The sequence below is a fragment of the Physcomitrium patens genome, chromosome 6, assembly GCF_059467195.1.
Source record: "Physcomitrium patens ecotype Gransden chromosome 6, ASM5946719v1, whole genome shotgun sequence".
Taxonomy (NCBI): Eukaryota; Viridiplantae; Streptophyta; class Bryopsida; order Funariales; family Funariaceae; genus Physcomitrium; species Physcomitrium patens.
In genome coordinates, this window is record NC_143415.1 from 7867866 (window position 1) to 7888297 (window position 20432).

Sequence of the window (20432 nt, forward strand, 5' to 3'; positions counted from 1 at the left end):
TCTACTTTCTATTTTCTTTGTTCTTTTTAATTAAATTAAAAACCAACTTTAATTTTTTTAAGTTGAAACTATATAATTATCCTAGCTAAATTCCTTTATCTATAGTAATTAGTTTTAATACTTTATTGATTGTTACAAATATATGTTAATAATTCATTTGCATTAGTATTTATATTGTAAGTCAATTATAAATAGAACATGCTTATAACTAAATATTGATATCTTGTTACATATGTCCACAAAAAAGTTAGAGACAATTCTTTATTTCTTTCATTATTTAAGGGTTGCATTTCTCAAGTTGATCTTATAATTTTCCTCATGTCCTATTTAAGTTCTTCTTAGATGCAATAATGAGATTTCTCTAGAAAGTAAATTCTACCAACAATGAGCTATCTATTGTTTGATTAGATTTTATTTAATCAATAGAAATTGTTCAAAAGACCATAATCTGAGGCTAAATACTTGAACTTTTAAAATAATAATTACTCTTGTGTGGTAAATGTTTGCATTAAATTGTTGCACAGTCTTTTAGCTTGCAATAAGAGCTTTGATGTGAATTGTGGTATCAACATGGCTGATCATTTTCATTTGGGTATGATTGCAATATATGAACATCATACAAACAGTTTATGAATGTAGGCTCCTGTTCTTATGAGAATGTTTCACCAAGTCAAGAAATGACTTTTACCAACTGGTAAGCGACTTGCATTTTTGACCCCACTTGCAACACAAATGTGCTTGTAAATGGGCAGGCTATTGACCAAGACTTTTTCTGTTGTGACCCTCTCTTCATTCATTTGCAAAGGGGGTATCAGTCTGAAACGTTCAAGACCTGAAGTTGAGACCAAATCTGAGATAAAAATATCTTTTGAAAGTATCTTATCGTTGTAGAGAAAACCAAACATCATTTTACTCCAGCAAAGGCTATTCTTCACAAGAACCCACGATAATAAAAATAAGGTTGAATTTTTATCACATGAGAAGTGCAAGCACACATTTTGTGTGCACGCTCATGACCACTAGTGACGTGGAACTCTCACTTCAAAGCGAGAGACACAACAACAACAGTGGTGGTAGAAGTATGACTATTGGATAATAAAAATTGTCCTTCACAACGCAACAAATCTGTCAGGAATGGGTCCTCATGTGGTTTCTTTTCGCATTAAATATATCGACTTGGGAACTGGAAGCTGAGCATTCAGCCAGTGACGAATCGTGGAGAATTGCGGTAACTTGAAAGGCGCTGGCTCAGCGTCCAAGGCTTCTCTTGTAAGATACCTCAATCAAGTGGATAGAATGTGTCTATCTTCGTCGAACACAGCTCTAATCTACGGGCCTCCCTTCTACTATCACTGGCAAAGTTGAACGAGAATTGCCACACAGTGAAACACGCAAAAACATAGTCGTTAGTTGAGTGATTTTGAAACCGGGAGGTGGGGTTAGCGACGCGGGGAGCGAATGTCGCCGACCATGAAGTGAAGAGTTTGAACAATGCATTGAGCCCCTGGCGACGCACATCCACACGATGAATGAAGGTGACGCAGTCGCTTTTTGCAGTGAAATGCAGCGCGTCAGAATTATCCACTGGACAGGATGTCCAATGGAGAAATGGATGCAGTAATCCAGAGAGGGATACACAGTATCTTTCATCGTCGCAACCTCGCAGCTCATTCGGAAAAAAAGGATGCAAACAAAAAAACGAGCAATCGCGGTAGCACACAAAATCTGGGCACCACCATTGTCGTCGTCCAGGGCAACGAGGCCAGGGCAACATCTCGGCCCCATTGCCACATTGCCACATCCGTCATGGCTTCACCAGCACCAGAAACGCTTATCCACCGCCTGGACGGCTCTGAGCCTTCCGATGGCCCCCGTCGACGGCTCAGCGTCCCTCCTCCATAGCCACAGAGTTGGCCAGGATTCTCCGGGGCCCGAGGCCACTCCCACACCTTGTCTGATTCCTCTTGCTGGTGCACCTCCATACCATTGTTAGCTGGTTTCGGGAGCTGGGTTTTGCAGAGATCGCGATTTTGAACAAAGCGCTTGTGTGTGGTGCGTGTGGAAATGGCGTCGTTGTTGATGGAGGTCGGGTGCACAGCCCAGCAGCTGGCTCCCACTGTGGCCTCGTCTGTCGCGACGTCGAACTCGAGCTCGCCTTGCGTCGTGGGCATGAGCGTGCGGTGTCTACCCGTTGCGCGTGGCCTTAGAATCGGCGCCTCCAGAAGCAAATTCTCCTCTTCCACATCCTCACACGGTGCCGTTCGAACTCAGAGGACAGGAATCGTTTGCGAAGCCCAGGAGACTGTCACCGGAGGTATCTATATTTCTCTTTTACACCAGTTTAAATACTGGCTTTGTGTAGCTCTCTGCCCTGGCTGTAAACCTTGTATTCTTCGTAAATAGCATACTGGCGTGCAGACTCTATTCCTTAGGTGGTCGGGTCTTCGGCAGGTCTTTTTTTTTCTTCTGTTTTTGCACTTTTTATCCGAAGAAGTGCATGTTCATTCTCACTTGGTCGCCAAGGATTTCCTGTTGACTGTTTGAGTTTCCTGGTGTACGACGATTGCTTTGCCCTTCGATGTCCTTCCGTGTGGTATTTGTTGTTCTTTCAAGAGTGGCTAGCATTAGATGGACGGTTCGGAAAGAGTTTTTGATGTAGATAATAGGGGATTCAGTTCTAGCAATGTGTTGGATGTTCCTCGAGTAAACTCAATGACAGGTTGCGAAAGATTTATCACGTAGTTTGGTTAATGTGGCTGTTTTTTCTTTTCACTTGGAGGTGTAGAATTTTAAAGATTTAGAAGTCTGACAATATGAAACTCTCTAGCTTACCATGACACTCTTCGAAAGGGGAACCTACGAGAATTATTCACAGTTTTATCAGTCTTTCTTTGAATGCGAAGGACTGTTCTGTTTCTCCTACAACCGAACGAGAGATTTTCAAACGAGCTGCTTGAGATGCCCATTTAAGGTCTTTCTTACATAGCGCATATTGCTTACGATGGTAGGTTCTGTCTATTGGGGTATACTCGGATTAAATTTACTGAGTGGGATTAAGCGGATGTTATACTTATATCTTTAATTAGTATCCAAGAATGTGTAGTGAGAATTTTCTTTGCCCTTGGATATATCATTAATGACATTAGTCCGATAGCTACCCCACCTGAGTTGAATGGCGCCGCCCTCATTGCTATGACAACCCTTACATCCCCATATTTTCAGCTGTTTTCATTCTTAACTGAGTGTTTCTCTTTCGGTTTGCTGATACATTTTATCTCAACCTGGTCTTCTTTTCTTTCCATCAGTCGCAGGTGTTGTAAATGATGCTACCTGGAAGGAACTTGTGCTGGAAAGCCAGATCCCAGTACTGGTAGACTTCTGGGCTCCCTGGTGTGGACCTTGCCGTATGATCGCTCCTCTGATCGATGAGCTAGCAAAGCAGTACGCTGGCAAGATCAGGTGCCTGAAGCTCAACACAGACGAGAGCCCAGGCATTGCCACTGAGTATGGAATTCGCTCCATCCCCACCGTGATGTTGTTCAAGGGTGGAGAAAAGAAGGACACAGTTATCGGTGCTGTGCCCAAGTCTACATTGACCACAACTGTAGAGAAGTACATTACACCCTAGAGAGAAGTTCGACGTGGGTACTTGGAATAGGTCTTGGGACTGAGATTGTTTTCCAGGACGGTGACATGTTAGTGTAGAAATTTATGGTATATTCTTGTTGTCATAGAATCAGTCGACTCTTCAATTCCTTGTAACTCCCTGCTCTTCACCACACATGAATCGGTATGTGGCGTTGCATCGATCTATGCTCAGTGCCACTGCTTCTGATTTTGTAATTGGAGATGGCTGGAACTTCCCAGGCGGTTTTTTTGTATCATGTTCTGTCTTCGTGGCTTTTAAGAACAACTTTCCCTACGAGGGCAAGGCGAGTGGTGTTCTGGTTCTGCCTACTTGCGCAGGAATGATTTGTGGATCAATCAATTGCTATAGATGTACAAGGTCTCGAAAAGATCATGAAATGATCCTAGCCTTGTCAATCTAAAACCTCCTACAAGAACAACTTCAAAGTTGTTTGATAACAGTGAACTGAATTCCACGCCTTAGAAACAATACAACCTTTGTTGCCCTTATTATCGAAAACTATCAATCAGTGAAATATACCACATTGTACATGCTAGTGTTTCCATTCAAACATGTCTGCTTTAATTGGAACTTGAATTTCTTCTGCAAAGTTGGAAAATGTTGCTTCTTTATGACCTGGGAAGGTTATACTTACTACGACATCCATTCTTGAACAAGACATACATCAGCACAGGTTAGCTCTTCGCAAAATCTTGGAACATCCAGACCATATCTCAGTTCACAGAATGCCCATGCAAATGTAAAAGTAAACGATAAAGACTAAGAACATTAAAATTTATAATAACCTCGGATGTTACAAGACACAGTGGCCATAATCAAACGCCCAAGAAAATGTCAAAATATGAATAGAAATTTTACACCCACATATCTGCTGAGTTTGATGATTCGAAGATGAACTCTTCTGCGTAGCTCTCAAATAATTTGTGATAGAAGTAAAAGAGAAGGCAAAAGAGGGACCCCGACGCTAACCTGCAAAGTGACAGCCATGCAAAAGTTCAAGACCTGACAACCTAAGGAACTTACGACTCGATCCCTTGTTACAAACACGAACATCAAAACAGGTATGAGAATTGTTTCGGAAAAATTAAACTAGCAATAGATGCAAAAGTATTGCATAACAGCCTCAAAATGCCACCACTGGATATGACTCGGTTGACCGGTTTCCAACACTGTACAAGCTACTTCAACTACCTATCTGTCGCCAAAAAGGGAAGCTACCAGGATGATCAGTATATCACTCCTATGGAACTGAGTGTGATGCTCATTAATTAACTTCACGTCTGCAGGCAGACATTACACCTAACACAAGAGTATTCACAAAGACGAAATATATGCCCCATCGGAACACAATCAAAGACGAGTAAGTCTCAATTGCCAGGCATACATTAGTGCAGCACACAGCCCCTCACTCTATGACACGTACATAAAGGCTCGTCACTGAAGTTGAACCTTTCATGGTAATACCAAGATACTAGGAGCAGCCTCTGAGAATGAAGTTATGTAGGGCAGGTTGAGGTCCACTTGTCTAATGGAAATAGATTTGGTTAGGGGTAGAGGGTCAACTGCTTCCACATCTGAGAACGTGCATCTATCTTATCGATTCCTACTATAGAAAAATGTCGCGTCGGTGTAACAGCTGAAAGCTGTCCACGTTGACTAAGCCCTCATGAGAATCTAAATCTAAAATATTCAGCGAGTTCCTCTTGCGACGTATTACAACATGGGGCGTCTTTTAAACATGGGGGTTCTATTTAGATGACAACCACTGCAAATTATATTCGACAACAGATGTAAACATGTAAACACTAGAACTAACCGAAAATCTGAATATCTACAAAAACAAATCATCCGTTAAGGACCTTACAAGGATCTAGTTGGCCACTGAAGTAACTGGATGGCACTGCCGAAATCTCTTGACGCGCTTTCCATTCTTCTCCCGGTTTCAACGTGATCGCCTTCTCCACCGCGGCTGCTTCCACGCACAACATGTGCTTGTATTCATCGTCACCGAAGTCTGCCATCGCTTTGGCCTTCTTCTCCCAGGGATTCCACACCACCGCATCTGGGAGACCCTCCTTCTTGAGTACAAATGTCCGTTTCTTGTCATGATCTATGATGGCTATCTTGGTAGGGGTTCCCAGATAGATGCGATCTACTTCAGAATCGAAGGTGATCGCATCTCCCTGCTCCGTGAACCTCTCCTTCTCCTGCAAATTATCAAGGAAATCTAGAGTCTCAAGCCCCTCAATACGGACCTCGCTGATGTCTGAGACAGACAGGTATGTGTGCAACGCGAACGTGAAGGTGAAAGGCTTGGTGTCTGTATTGCGAACCCGAATAATTGATGTAAGTTCACCATTAAACCCTATCATCACTCTCTGGTAGAGCTCAAAGTTGTGAGGCCATATTTTTAACTCATCATCCGACGGCTTCAAAACTAGATCAATGTAGGGCTTGTTAGGGCCAGTGCCGGCGAATGGAGGTGGAGGAGGCGGGTTTATGTCCACAGCCCACATTCGATTCCTGGCAAATCCATGCTGTTCTAAAGCACCAAAACCACCGAACTGCGGAAAGCACACTGGAATACCTCCGCGGATTGCCTTAGGAGGCTTAAAGATGGCTTTGGAGCTCAAGAAAAGTAGCTCCTCCCCTCTCTCATTTCTCCAAGAAGTGACGTGCCCGCCGTAGAGGTGAATCTGTGCCGTTGCGCCCCCAGGCTCACGCAGCAGGACTTTCTCCATGCCTGTGGCTCCATCCTTAACAAACTCTACCATCCTCAAGATAGATTCGTAAGAAAACCGAAAAAAGCCTTCGTAATCAAGTTATTCTAATCAAATCCTCACAAAGGGACTTGGTTTGCACTAAAACCCAGGCTCTAGATGAATAAAGGTAAGGGTGGGGCGAAATGGTCAGTTGTGAACAATATGACTTGCATTGACAGCACTAGAATGGTAGGGGGAATCGGAATTCAGAAAGGACTTGAAGAGCGCAATTGACTTCAAACGGTGGGCGAGCGACCGTGGGCGGAAAAACGAGGATTCACGCACTCAAAGCTGATGATCGGCACACATTGAGCCGATACTTCCCCAAGCCCGCGCAATCAAAAATTCTACAGATGAATGTAAAATAAAACTTTGGGCCCAACCAAGACCCTGATCTGCCACATAAACAAGAATTTAAATGTCAGACCTGCAGCATGAAGCAACAAATTAACACAACTTTCCTAGCTGGAATACGACCGTAGCATTCCACTACGGACATAAAATGTAGCGAAGTCAAAGATGAGAAGGAAGGAGTGACGGTCTCAACACCTCCAATCAATCTAGCAAAACACATATGTTCAACGCCCGGAAAATGACAGGTGACAATTCCTTCTCGCTGCATATCCGCGCCCATCGACTAATGCAAGAGCGTGTAGAGCCATGCTTTCGAGCTCCAACGAACAGCCAAGAGAAAATAAAATATAAATAAATAAAATAACGCATCTCGAAGACGACAATACATGCCCTTTCATGCAGCTCACAGGGTCGAGCGCAAGACATAGAACGCCTACGACCCGACACTGAAGCCGCATGATACATCCGCAGCGATCTCTAATCATATCTACCTCTCCTAATTCACCTAAAAAATATTAAAAAAACAAACAATAAAAACAATAAAAACAAAATAGAAGCCCGCATCAAGAAAACCTCAAGCGGATGGTACTGAAGCTCTACAAAACTGCGCCTCGCAAACTCTCGCAGTACAACCAGACCACCATTCTAACGAACCGCCGCACACGAGGCAAGAAGCAGAGCCAGCACGACCGAACCAAAAAAACACAACATCCCGGCACAAATTCCAAGAAAAAGAGCGTATTGGGCTGGCAAGGCGGCTCGAATGGCGACGGACACGAGCTCGGATTACCTGCCGATTGGCAACGGCGAGCGCAGGCCGCGAGCCAGCAGCAGCAGCCACTTACTCACTCACTCACTCACTCACTCACAGATCACGAGACAGCGGGCGAAGATCTGAGAACGCACCTCCTCTCCTCTCCCTCCCTCTCTCTCTCTCGACTCCGCCTTCAACAAAAACAAAAACAAAACGAAACTGAAACGAAACAGTGCGTTGCTCTTCTTCCCCCCTCTCCATCCTCATCAGCAGTATACTACCACTCTCCTCTCTGCCCCTATGCCCCGGGTCGGGTCGGGTCGGGCCCCGCTCTGCCCTGCCCCGCCCGTGCTCGTCGTGCTTCCACCCCTCGACCCCCGCCTCAATTGTCTCGCTTTCATCCATCCCTCGTACATCCATCTGGAGCTCGTGCTTTCATTCGTCCATCTCGTGTGCATCCATCTATCTTTCCATCCATCTCACCCTCTTGTTATCATTCGTTATTGGCTTTGCGTTCGTTCATCCTCTCTTTGTTGGTTGGCTCAGCATGCAACTATGTGCTACAGTTGTGTTCACATTGTCATGAAAATGATGGAGACTTTTTGAAACCATTGCAAGGGCTTAATCCTGTCCTGACCTGACCTGACCTGACCTTCTACTTTTGTTAGTTGATGGAAAACCAGATCTGGGCAAGGGGGGGAGGGGGATTGCAATAGTACACAGACTGTGTGCCTTTCCAACTGTATGTGGAAAAGGGATATTAGAGGGGCAGGAATATTAATGTCCCTGCCAAACCCCCAAAGAGGACTGGACTGACTGGACTGTACAGATTGTTATCTATGTAAGAAAATTGTGGGTATCATTCTCCATTTGCATCATCAGTGAGCTGCTCAATGCCATCCCCTTGCAAACCTGAAGAAGCAGTCCTCATTCTCACTTTTGTGTGTGTGAATGTGCATGTGTGTGTGTGTGCAGATTCCTGGCCTTGTATTTGGTGTTGTATGATATTGGGTGCCAGCCCAATATTACACTTATAGCTTCCATGCAAGTTACTCATTGTGGGGTGTTTGGCAAGCTCTGAGACACATGTTTTGCATTAAACTTGTGGAGACACTAAGCTTTGACTTCTTCTTCCTCTTACATGGTTTTGGAAATTCGTTGGGTTGTTTTTTCTTTCTTTCTTTCATTCTTTCTTTTTTTTGGCAGTGTAAATTACAGCTCTTGTGGTCAGGGGTTAGAACTTTTTGATGTGAAGAATTTACACAATCATTAAGACTCAAACTCTACCGTGTATGTATATACATATATATTTATATATATATACAACAGAGTGGGTCACATTTTCAAGCTTCTCTCTCTTCAATTCTAAAATTTCTCTCATTGTAGTAAAACACACACTGTGAACTATCCTCACTTTCCTTCTGTAGCTGATCCAGGTTGCATTATAAACATGATCTTCTAAGTCTTTCTGAGATCTAGTTTAATTTGATTTTTGCCACTATATTTTATTTTAAATCCTTTGCATGACAGGATATAAGTAATTGGTGTTCCCAACAAGTTCCCTCATAATTCATGTGGGGAAGCTTAGAGTCTTTTGCATTTAGTATGTGCTAAGGGGAAAAAAAAGACAATAAGAAGCTTGAGTTTAGGGTGTATATAGTATAGGATTGGCTCTGTGTTTTTCAAATTTCTAATAAAGATAGACCCCCATGTAGTACCAATAACTTCAATCACTAAACTTGGTAAATTATATCATAACCTTGGGTGGTGTATTTCAGCCCTACAGAGACTGACAATGTATGTGTGTGTTTCTCTATTTCCTGAAGTGCACAGGAAAACAGAACAATGGAGAACATGCTCAACATGTTTGTTTATATGGAAACAATAACACTGGGACAGGAGCTATTCAGACCACAAGATTCATAAATACACAGGTGTAATGAAATTCCTTCCTCAAAAGGGCTAATAACACAAGACAATCTGTTTTACCAGAACAAGACTTTTGTTATGATACAGTCTTGATAGGAACACCCTACAGGGCCCCACAATTTTGTTTAAATTTTGAAGAAACAAAAAGATTAGTAACTTACAGAATTATTGTTGTTTATTTTTGAAGCATAATACATTGTTTTGTTCCTTCCACTTATTCAGGAGAAGGTGAGGGAAGTGCACAACTCCCAACAGGAGGAATGCTATTTAGAAAGGGGCTATGATAGTAACTTAGACCCAGCCAGCTCAAATGGAAACATCATGTCCTCCCAGTTGAAAACAACCCCAGGAACAAGCTCTCCCTATAGAAAAAAATGAATGAAAATCAAATAATAAAATAATAATGGCAGCCTCTTGTACCTTCAGTAGGGGACCAAAGAGCCATAATATTTGGGGCCAGATTTTATTTTATTTATTTTATTATTTATTTTTTTGTGAGGGTGCATGCACTAATTCATACCCCCAATTGATACCCTGCACAGTCTCCCATTTCTTTTCTTTTTGTTGTTTTTTTTCTTTCCCCCATAATACTGGCAGTCACTCAAAATGCCTCTCATTTGCTTAGATTTTGTAGCAACAAATCCCACCCACTGGAGCCCACTTATTTCCTTTCTTTCTTTCTTGGACTATGAACCTAGAGCTTGGAAAAACACTGTTGCAGAAACACTATAAGAGTGAACCCTAAAGCATGATGTTGCATGGGCATGAAAGGGGATTGAACTTGGCCCTCATAGCTTATAAATAGCATACAAAACTGCACCCAATATTTGGACGTCATGCTTTCAAGGTATGGCATGGTGATTACAAGATGGGAGTGAATGGACAAGTCATGGTAGGATGGTAGAAAGCAATAATAGACGTCTCATTAGAGCAAAAGTAATGAGGAAACTATGTCTAAATCCAAGTGGACAAAAAGAGTTAGTACGTTTTTGGTTGTGATACCCTACCAAACTTTATTATTATTATTATTATTATTATTTTATTTTTTTGTTTGTTTGTTTGTCTGTGTGTGGATTGAAATTGGCCCCATATTTTGGATTGTCTCTATTGCTTATTATTTTAGGGGGGAGGGATGAGTTTGGTTGCATGTTCCTTTGGTAGCCTCTTTTTGCATTTTGGTAGACTCAATATGCTTTTTTTGCTTGTTTGAATAGTGGATATTGAATCTCTATATAAATCTATGCATATAGTCTTGTTTGGGTTCTTACACAAGTTTGGGTTCTTAACATGCTTCATTCCTTGGAGTAATAAACCTTAAGCAAATGTTGCATGTGTTTATTTATATTACAAACAGCTTCTTAGATCTTAACTTCAGCATTAGGCGGATAAATGGAAAAAGTTGGAAACTTAAATTAAAATTAATAATAATAATAATAATAATAATAATTGTGGCAAAAGGTCTAATATCCATGTATTTATTTACAAAAAACTACAAACAGCTTATTTTATTCCACATAAAATTTAAGCTAATTTTTCAAAATTTTAACCTTCACACAAGTTCATTCAAAATTATTTGATGTTCGATGAATCAATATTTGGTATTGAGTATTTAGTATTTTATTTTATTTTTTGTGTAGTTGTTGAGTAAGATAGTAGGACTTTGTATGATTAAACTATGTGACATGGCAAAACCTATGTATAAGATAAAGCAAGTTTTTTTTAAACGATTTATTTATTTAATATTTTAAACTTTTTAATGATGTATTATTTAACATGATGTTAAACCAATTCTAGAAGGACAAAAAAGATGCTCCACCTTAATTTGTATATGAAATAGTAATTTGCAATTATTATATCTACAACTGAAAATTATTTATATTTTTATAAAAAACATCATCTTTTTTCTTCAGAACATATATTTCTCTTTTTTCTTTTGTCATTTTTTCTTTCAAAATGTAGGTTGAATTACCAATTCTTAGGTTTAATTTTTAGAAGATTAACTAGGTACAAAGATTATATAAATAACTTTTTTGTTGTGATGTATATTTTTTGTTCTATTCTAAAATTTACAATTTTAATATTCTTCAAACCCTTCTCTACACTGCTCTTTTATGTATACACTTTGAAAAGAAAAACATTTAAAGGTATATTAGATGTTATCTGGATTTTATTTAAAATAAAAAATTATTAACCAAAACTAAATTTATAAAATCATTCATTGTTGATAAATTACTTGTATGACAAGTTTTACCAAATAAGTATATTAAAATTGTTCCAATTAGAAGCAAAACCCACGTGCACATTTAACCTTTGTACAACAGACACATTTCTAAAACTTTTCATTTGTGCATCAATGTTGCTTAGGTCGAACAACCAAACCTAAAACACATTAAGAATACTAAAAAAGAAATTTTAAAATTTTAATCCTAAATATATTTCAAAAAATAATATGCGATTTTTTTTTTTATTAATCAAAATGTGATCAATGAAGCCTAAAAATCTTTATATATATATATATATATATATATATATATATCAGTAGTTAGAAAAATGCAGAAATTAATAATCTGTTCATATATATTTAGAAGATGATTGGATCTGTTTAGAATTAAGATGAAGTTGATAGAAACACAACAAGAGTATGCTTTAAAAAAGTTTTAATGAATTACATTTTATAGTGATTTTTTCTTATCCAAAAAAAAATTAAAGTATTAATTTATCATAAATTTATTGATTTACATTGAAAAAACTTAAAGATCTTTGGAATTTATTTATTTATCCTAATCTGGTATTTTTTGTTTTTCCACAAATTTTTATGCACTTCAATTCATATATAAATATATATATATATATATTGCTAAGTATAAATGTCTAAAAATACCAAGTTATGTTATACATAAAGATGATTGATAGATCCTTTAAACCATCCATAATATTACATACTAAGATAGATATTAAATAAATAAATAAATAAATAAATAAATATCATATTGTTTGGTTATACTTTTTTTTTTTTTTTTTTTTTTCTTTTCTTTTCTCTTCTTCTTCTTCTTCTTCTTCTTCTTTCAGTTTAATATTTTTTTTTATTATGACGTTTACTATTCACTTTGAGTGATACTGCCAAGTTCTAAAAGTATCTTATAAGGTTATAATATCAAACATGTTGTATCCAATTATTTTTATGAAAAAGTATGTTCTAAAAGATCTTAATCTTGATTATGTTTTTGTAATGCTAAGAATTATAACAATCTGAGTTACTTATTTAAAGAATTAAAAATATCTTGCTAAAATATTATTACTTATCATTCATTTTTTATTTTTTTATTTTTTCCTACAAAAGAACCCAAAAATAATTTAACAAAATATGTAAAGAAAGCAAAAAAGTAAGAAGGTAAATATTAGTATTTCACTTTGTTTTTCTTTAAATCATATGATGTGTCATTACATGATTTTATTAGAAATTTTAGTTTTATTAATAGTACTTGTCATGGATTGATGTACTTAATAAAAAAAAACTCAAATGTTTAACAGAATTTGAAAAAGTAATACATTTGTTTGTACAAGTTTGTTGATGTTATATCTATGATATTATATATAATATGTTAATTAGTTTTACTATTTCCTTAAATCTTATACTTTCTCCACTTCAAATTGATTGTTATTTTTTATTTTAATAGATAGTGGTATAACTTATTGTTATTTTTATGATATGTTTTGTTTTATAAAAATTGACAAAAAAATATCAAACATAAAAAACTTTATTTATGTCACTAATTGCAACTAAAAAACAACCAAAATTTTGTTTTTTTGTAGACAAAAAACAATATTGCATCTTTGATAATTAAATTGTCATATTTTAAACTAATATTAATATTATATTAAAGTTAATACAACTTTTCACTAAATTTAAATTAGAAAAATCATTTTTATAGAACAATGATTTTTATTAGATAACTATGTAAAATAGTTAGTTTCAAAGAGAAAATAATATCAAGAATATGTGGTGTTCTATTTTTAAATATAAAATAAGGATACTCAGATAAGATTTCTAATAAGCATTTATATTAATAAAGAATGGTTTTCACAATTTTAGACAATTTTAGATTGAAATTAAAAATATTTATTATTCTAAATTTTATTTTTATTTATTATTTTTATTATTTTTTAATTATCTGATTATAAAATAAAAGATTTCAATAAATAAATAAAACCTGATAAAACTTGATAGTAATTCACAATTATCAAATATATATATATACTTTTACCTAATTTTCTTCATAATTCAATTTAACATCAAAAATCTACAATAAAAATTATACATACATACATACATACATACATACACACACATATATATATATATATATATATATATGTGTGTGTGTGTGTGTGTGTGTATTAATGAATATTTTAAACCAATCTAAGAAAACAATCAAAAATACTAAATACAATGATTGATTTTTTATTATTATTTTGTTATGATTTTTCAAAAATAAGACGATACAAAATAAGAATTTTTTGTGATGTGTAATAGAAGCATCAAATCATTAATTACGAGATACTAGTGACAAAAAAAATGATTTAAGCATATAAGTCAACAAAATAAGAAAACTATAAGTAAATACTAACTCAACAAAATAATTAATTTAAGATTAATCATTTTGATAAAAATTTATAATTTAAATAAAGTTACAAAACATAATCTGCTAACATACATCAAAATATATACTAATATAATTAACATGCAGTATTATGCTATGAGATGTTTATCTTAATATACAAACACCCAACCACTTCAAAGGTTCAACTTTAAAATCACAAACTTTGTAGAGGTTTCACAACACACACACACAAACTTCAATGTCTCAAAAAGAAATACCAAAGGTCACTTAGGACCTCTTCCACATGCTAGTTTAATGCTTGAGATGTGGATGCATGCCAAATTTGATTATTGCAACATAATGAACTTCCACAGACGTTAAAATACTTGTGGAACCTCATAATAACCCTCATGCTTGAAGACAGTACTTGCATCAAAGCCAAGGGCAACAAATACCTTAGTTTGGTAAAAACCGCTTTAGACTTGATCCTTCCTCCAAATGCAGAAGCCCACAAAATGTTTGAGCACTGCAACCCAATTCCTTGGTTGTGATCAGATCCCAAGCTTTCCTTCAAGTTCTCAACATTAGCACAAGGACTTCGAATTTAGAGATAGTGTTATAACACCAGCAAGTTCTGGAGGGGATAAGGACCAGGTTCAGCATTGCAGTACAAATTCAGAGGTGCATGTCACAATGCAATGTACTTGTACACACAAAAATGGAATTCTGAAATGATTGAATCAGATGCTATTAAATACCCTTTCCCTTTCTGAGACACCGCCCCATTTGGGGCTTACCCAAGTCCATCAAGTTCAGATATTGATGAGAGAGTAAGGATCCGATAGATCCAACAAATAATATCTCTTTCCTGCTTCTCTGTGGTGTCCATGGAAGACTCAATCAATCTGCCTGAAAGGACGCACATCAGTTTTCACGTCCATTCAATGACGATCCTACTCGTGCCATCAACGGATGCCGTTCTACACCATCCAGCTGACTCAGAAACTCTGCATTTCTGCAAACCAAAATAGTTGAACAAGAGAGAGGCAGAACTTACAAAGCGTTTGTTCCAGTTGAAACTCATGACACTGACATGGGAAGAGTCCATCTCTGCTTCACAGCCTCTCTCTTAGCACCGCCCAGCTCTGTTGTTCGTTTTTTTACACCTACCATTGATATTGATGGTCAATAACAGAGCGACTCAATCCCTATTCATCAGCGCAATAGTGGAGATGCACTTTTGGTACCTGTTTGTACATTCTGCACAAGAAGTTGCACAACGGACTGTTTTTGGATAATGAACCTATGCCTTGCTTTCTGCTTCACTAATAGAGCAGACACTAGACCTTGAGCCTTACGATGGTGGCCGCTGTGTCACTCAATAGCGATTCCACAGAATTGAGTTGTAATACAATTTCTGTGTGACTAGTGAATGTATTGACCAATAAATTCTAGACTCTGAACACAAGAACCACAAAAAGCTGGTGCATTGGAATAGCCTGGAGGCGAGACCTTCTCTTGTGACATAACGTGATAGCGAGGAGAAGTATCTCAAGCAAGGGTGTATCTCAAACAGTACTTTGAAGAAATTTACATTTGACTACAGATATCAAGTCCTTCAATGGTACACTAGAATGGCAGAAACGTCATGATTGTGGTTGAGTTATAACCAGATCATGTACTGCTCCAATGTGTTCCACATCCAAACTGCACATCATCAACCTTCAGTTAACAATCTTCGTAGAGCCAAACCTGCTGAGGAATAAATTAATTGCTGCATGACACAGGCTCAGATTTCTTCCCAATTAGCGATTGCCTGGAGCTGCCTGCACACGTAAGTCTCCCCTATTTAAATTGGATCCAGAAAGCTGAAACCATGTCGCAGTTAGTGGATGAAACAAAATCTTTCATACAACTGAGGTACATTTTTTGGTCCTTCCTTACTGAAGACGGAAGTAAACTGTAAGGAATACCATGGGAGTGCACTTGCAAAGCGTTGCAAATCAATTTTCAGGTGTTAGCATACTTGGAATTTGGGTCCGTTGCTACTACCATGTCCAAAAAACAATGGCAAACAATGCCGAGATTATAAATTTGGGGTAGGATTACTGCAGATTAGCAGGATGCCAGACATGATGGAACAAAGGCGAAAATGGAACTTCAGAAATTAGTTTTATCCTGTTAAGCAAGCATGTATGTAACTCTCCACCGAACTAAAGAAAGTAGACTTAACTCTAGACAAGAATTTCAGTCAGTATCAGATCTACTGTACATTGCACCTCTAGTGACTATCGTAATGAACATGTGCGGCTGATTCATCAGCTCATATAGGCTAATCCAATTCCTTTCTAGTTTGTGTCACACCTGGATTTATATTTGGTCTAATCCTACTGTACCATCATCTGCACTTATTATTTGAAGCAACGTCTTTACGAAAATGGAATGCCATCGCAATAAGATCACCACATGCAGAAATACAAAGTTTACTGCAGATATTAGCTTCAGATATGAAACTGATTAAGAGACTTCAAAATTGTTTTGCCTTATCTAAGCAACATCACCAAGAAGACTTACGAACCGTCGGGGTATTGAACGCCCGATGTAGAATGATAGTTTTTCACGACATGAAAGCTCTTGCGAGCGAAGAAAATGTTCTGGAGCGTCCTTCACCACCCTACATTCGAAAAGATAAGTACATGATCTCACGAAGTTTAGTGACATGGACAGAAAAAACTTTTCAGCATGGATGGCCCTAACATAACACAGCCATCGAAATTGCAACACGCGAAAGTGTACGTCTGGAATTTGATAACTGTGGTAACGTCCTACTTCAGATATTTCAGAAACATAAATAACTCAACCGGCTTTTACAGGCCAAGATTATTGATACAGCAGAGGAGTGCACGGCCAGCACATCCGACCCAGACGTGGAATCTTCAACGCGAGCTCCTCGTCTGCACGATCCAGAGCGTCCGCCATAGCTGATACAGAAACCTACTTAACACAGCAGACTGAGTCGATCCGGACGCGCTCATACAGCTGCTACTCAACGTTCTCAGAATTCGCAACAAACGCTGAACAGTAACAAACCCTAATCATGCCAAATTTAGAAATCAGATATGAAATCGCCCTAAATTCTCGTAATACGAATCGACTTTCGCAATCCAATTGACAGGAGTAGTTCTGGTCTTGATCGGGCAGCATTTCAGCTAGCACCGAGGAGAGATTTTTGATTACAAAGAAATGCATTCCATTTCTGGAGCTTCAAATGAGCTAAAAAATGTGGCGGAAGAATCCCATGCCCATCAGAGTAACACCCACATGAACTGTATGAAAGTTACATGTAGAGGGCCCCTGTTTTAGAATATTTTGCTGCCAACAGGAATTCCAAAACTTTGGGAGGAAGGGACCGCAAAACTGACGATAATGGTTTGGGGATTAGTTACTTTTTGTGAAAAAAAAAATTATATATATATATATATATATATATATGTATACATGCGTAGAGAATCTATGAAAAAACTGGCCATTCTCAAAGGCAACATGTGGCAACATTCTACATGCCTTCTAAAACCAAAATATAGTTTTCCAATCAGCCGAGGACCAGTACTTTTTTTACAATCAAGTAGATTCCGCGTGGCCAACTTGTGCCATTTCTCGCATGCATTGGATGTGACTTTGAATGTGCACGAGCCAATGCCCAAAAATGACTGCTCATCTGTAATCTTGTGAACGATATACCAGCTTGGTCTAATCATGTGATATTTGTGGTCTTCGTGATGGGGCTAAGACTGTACAAACACATGTGATTCGTAGCATCGCCTGAGGATCTTCTCCTTGCCACACCCCCAGCTTTGCCCCTCCACAATCCATTCCACCTATTTGCCGCTGCTGTACTCATCGCAACGCTGCTGAGTAATTCGGGAGCTGGATTTTGTGGCTACTGAAAATTTTGTGAAATTGGGTTCAGAGCCCAGGGCGATGGCGATGACGGTGGATGCACGAGTGTCCAGGACGAGGCCTGTGGCTAGAAGTGCACCCGTTGTGCGGTCGTGGACGGTTTCGAACTGCAGCTCGCCTTGCCTGGTGAGTGTGAAACTGCGTGCTCTGCTGGTGTTTCGAGGCCTCAGGATTGAGTCGACCAGGACGACCCTCACATCTCATTCTTCATCTCGAGGCTCCGCTCGTTCGCAAAGGAAAGGAATTGTGTGCGAAGCTCAGAAAACGGTAACTGGAGGTATATTTCCATTGCTCTTCATGGTTTTCGAGTGACACGATCACTAGATTTAGAGGGGCAAGTTCGTTCGTGCATTGCCAAAGACTGAATCTGCAATTCTAGTGCGTGCTTCTTTTGGTGTTTTGATCTAACCTCTCGGAAAAGAGTATTATGTTTTGGGTTGACCCAATCCAGTGCTTCGATACGAAATTGAGTGTAACCGACGATGCCGAGCCTGAGATCCTGGTTTCGTGCCAATGGTGCTCCAATCTGTGGAGCAGTTTCCCATGTCGACGAATTGCATTGACACCGTTCAGGATGAATACTAATACCATTCCAAGAGCTGGTTCGCAGTTCATAAGGATTCATGCGTAGTCATATTCAACTCACAGAACGAGTCGTCCATCTACCCCAGAGGACAGTCACCTCACCGCACACCATGCATTGTGGCTTCTCCTGCTTGCTAACCATGCTGTGGGTGTCGCTTGATCACAACATAGTGACACCATTCACAGTAACAGTCTGCGAGGTCGATGAATCTCAAAGCGGACGAACTCATGACCACTGGGCCTGTTGCATCGATGTTTCTGCAGTGGCTAGAGCCGTGACCGAAGCGACGTGGACAGAGCTAGTGTTGAATTGCGACACCCCAGTGTTGGTGGATTTCTGGGCCCCGTGGTGCGGGCCGTGCCGCATGATTGCTCCTATGATTGACGAGATAGCAAAGCAGTATGCGGGCAAAGTGCGGTGCCTGAAGCTGAACACGGACGAGAGCCCGGACATTGCAACCAAGTACGGGATTCGATCCATTCCGACGGTGTTGGTGTTCACGAGGGGAGAGAAGAGGGACAGCGTGGTCGGGGCGGTGCCCAAGAGCACGCTCACCAGCACCATCGACAAGTATATCTCATGGTAGTAGCACCGTAAAGCAAAGCCAACACGAGCTCCAGAGGAAGAAGACGACGACGATGAAGACGAAGCCCTTCGTTCGCTCGTTCGTTCGTCGCTCTGTCCATCGATCCTGCAACCGTTCGTTCGTGCATGAGTTCGTTCGTCGATAGAGCACTGCATCGTTCGTTCGAAGGCTCTCGTAACTTTTGTAAATTTGAACAGTCTTTGAAGCTTGAAGCTTTTGGTTATGACAGGCTCCTCTTGTGGCCACACGAAAGAAATTTGCCCCATGACCACATAATTCAAGCCTGCGTGATCTTTACTTTTATTTTTTGATATTTAAGTATGTGCTTTGATTTTTGAAAAAAAATATTCATTTTTTATGTCATACAATTTTTGAAGAATTAATGGTATGTTACACAAGCTTCAATAAATGTGGATTTCTTTTTAGTCGACGTGATTTGATGAGGCACACGATGATTAAATATTTATGTGTTTTGGTATTTTTTTCAATAGAGCAGATTTTTCATGCGTATTTTTAGAAATATTTACTGTGTTGACAATATCCTTTGGATGTGAAAACAAACAAAATGTAATTATAAATAGAAATGAATGGCATTTAATGCCTCAATATTGTCATATAATCTGCATTGATTTGGAAAAAACAATAATAAACCGACTGTTTTATTTTTTTGGCAATTTCTTAGAATAATGTATTAAAATGAAAATATTAGTTTAATAACTCATAATAATAAAAATTATATCCCTAGAGTTTTGTACTAAAAACTAACCTGTGCCAATAATTTTCAAGGAAAAATATTGAATAAGTAAGCATACATGATGTACTTTGAACAATTGTTATTATTTTATATGATTAATGCTCAAATTTATATATTTATAGTCAGGTTTTTGTTTTGCATAAGTTCCATCTAAATAAAACATTATAACACACTAGATAGACTTCTGTAAAACTTGCTTTGATTTTGCCTAAAACACTATTGCATATATATATATATATATATATATTCTAAGGAATCAAATTATGTTAACTAAAAATAGTATTTTGACATATATGTAATAGAGATTCCTTTAAGAATTTGAAAATTATGTATTTAAAAAAACTTGTTTGTCTGCAAAAATATGTTAAATTGCATTGTATTTTTTAAGAAGTCAAAATTGCACCTATTTTATGATATTTACATTTTAGAGTATAAAATATGCATTGAAAATTCTTATATAAATTTGTACTTGTGACCAGATATTTGAAAGAATCTAC

At 38.2% G+C, this 20432-nt stretch overlaps 3 protein-coding genes and 1 long non-coding RNA gene across 13 annotated transcripts; 2 read left to right on the forward strand and 2 right to left on the reverse strand.

The window, feature by feature from the left end:
• The first annotated feature begins 1991 nt into the window (after positions 1–1991).
• Positions 1992–3884, forward strand: LOC112283329 (uncharacterized). Its single transcript, XM_024521895.3, has 2 exons — positions 1992–2314; positions 3306–3884. The coding sequence occupies exons 1-2, from the start codon at positions 2065–2067 to the stop codon at positions 3626–3628; spliced, it is 573 nt and encodes a 190-aa protein (XP_024377663.1). The 5' UTR covers positions 1992–2064; the 3' UTR covers positions 3629–3884.
• A 520-nt stretch (positions 3885–4404) lies between these two features.
• On the reverse strand, positions 4405–7873 carry LOC112283328 (putative glucose-6-phosphate 1-epimerase). Of its 8 annotated transcripts, none has more exons than XM_024521894.2 (3): positions 7556–7873; positions 5514–6806; positions 4405–4618 (listed from the first exon to the last, which is right to left on the reverse strand). In XM_024521894.2, the coding sequence occupies exons 2-3, from the start codon at positions 6421–6423 to the stop codon at positions 4614–4616; spliced, it is 915 nt and encodes a 304-aa protein (XP_024377662.1). In that variant the 5' UTR covers positions 6424–6806; positions 7556–7873; the 3' UTR covers positions 4405–4613. The 8 variants fall into 8 exon arrangements, with proteins under 8 accessions (XP_024377662.1, XP_090107245.1, XP_090107243.1 ...); XM_090251119.1 differs by having other exon boundaries at positions 7672–7760; XM_090251117.1 differs by having other exon boundaries at positions 5514–6801; positions 7556–7748.
• A 6436-nt stretch (positions 7874–14309) lies between these two features.
• LOC112284124 (uncharacterized) lies at positions 14310–17454 on the reverse strand. Of its 2 annotated transcripts, none has more exons than XR_012217631.2 (2): positions 15107–17454; positions 14310–14617 (listed from the first exon to the last, which is right to left on the reverse strand). It is a non-coding gene; the product is annotated as an uncharacterized LOC112284124 (long non-coding RNA). The 2 variants fall into 2 exon arrangements; XR_002970300.3 differs by having other exon boundaries at positions 14310–14958.
• Positions 17455–17854: 400 nt separating this feature from the next.
• LOC112283863 (uncharacterized) lies at positions 17855–19611 on the forward strand. Of its 2 annotated transcripts, none has more exons than XM_024523134.3 (2): positions 17855–18286; positions 18620–19611. In XM_024523134.3, the coding sequence occupies exon 2, from the start codon at positions 18633–18635 to the stop codon at positions 19179–19181; it is 549 nt and encodes a 182-aa protein (XP_024378902.1). In that variant the 5' UTR covers positions 17855–18286; positions 18620–18632; the 3' UTR covers positions 19182–19611. The 2 variants fall into 2 exon arrangements, with proteins under 2 accessions (XP_024378902.1, XP_024378901.1); XM_024523133.3 differs by having other exon boundaries at positions 18859–19611.
• The last annotated feature ends 821 nt before the right edge of the window (positions 19612–20432 follow it).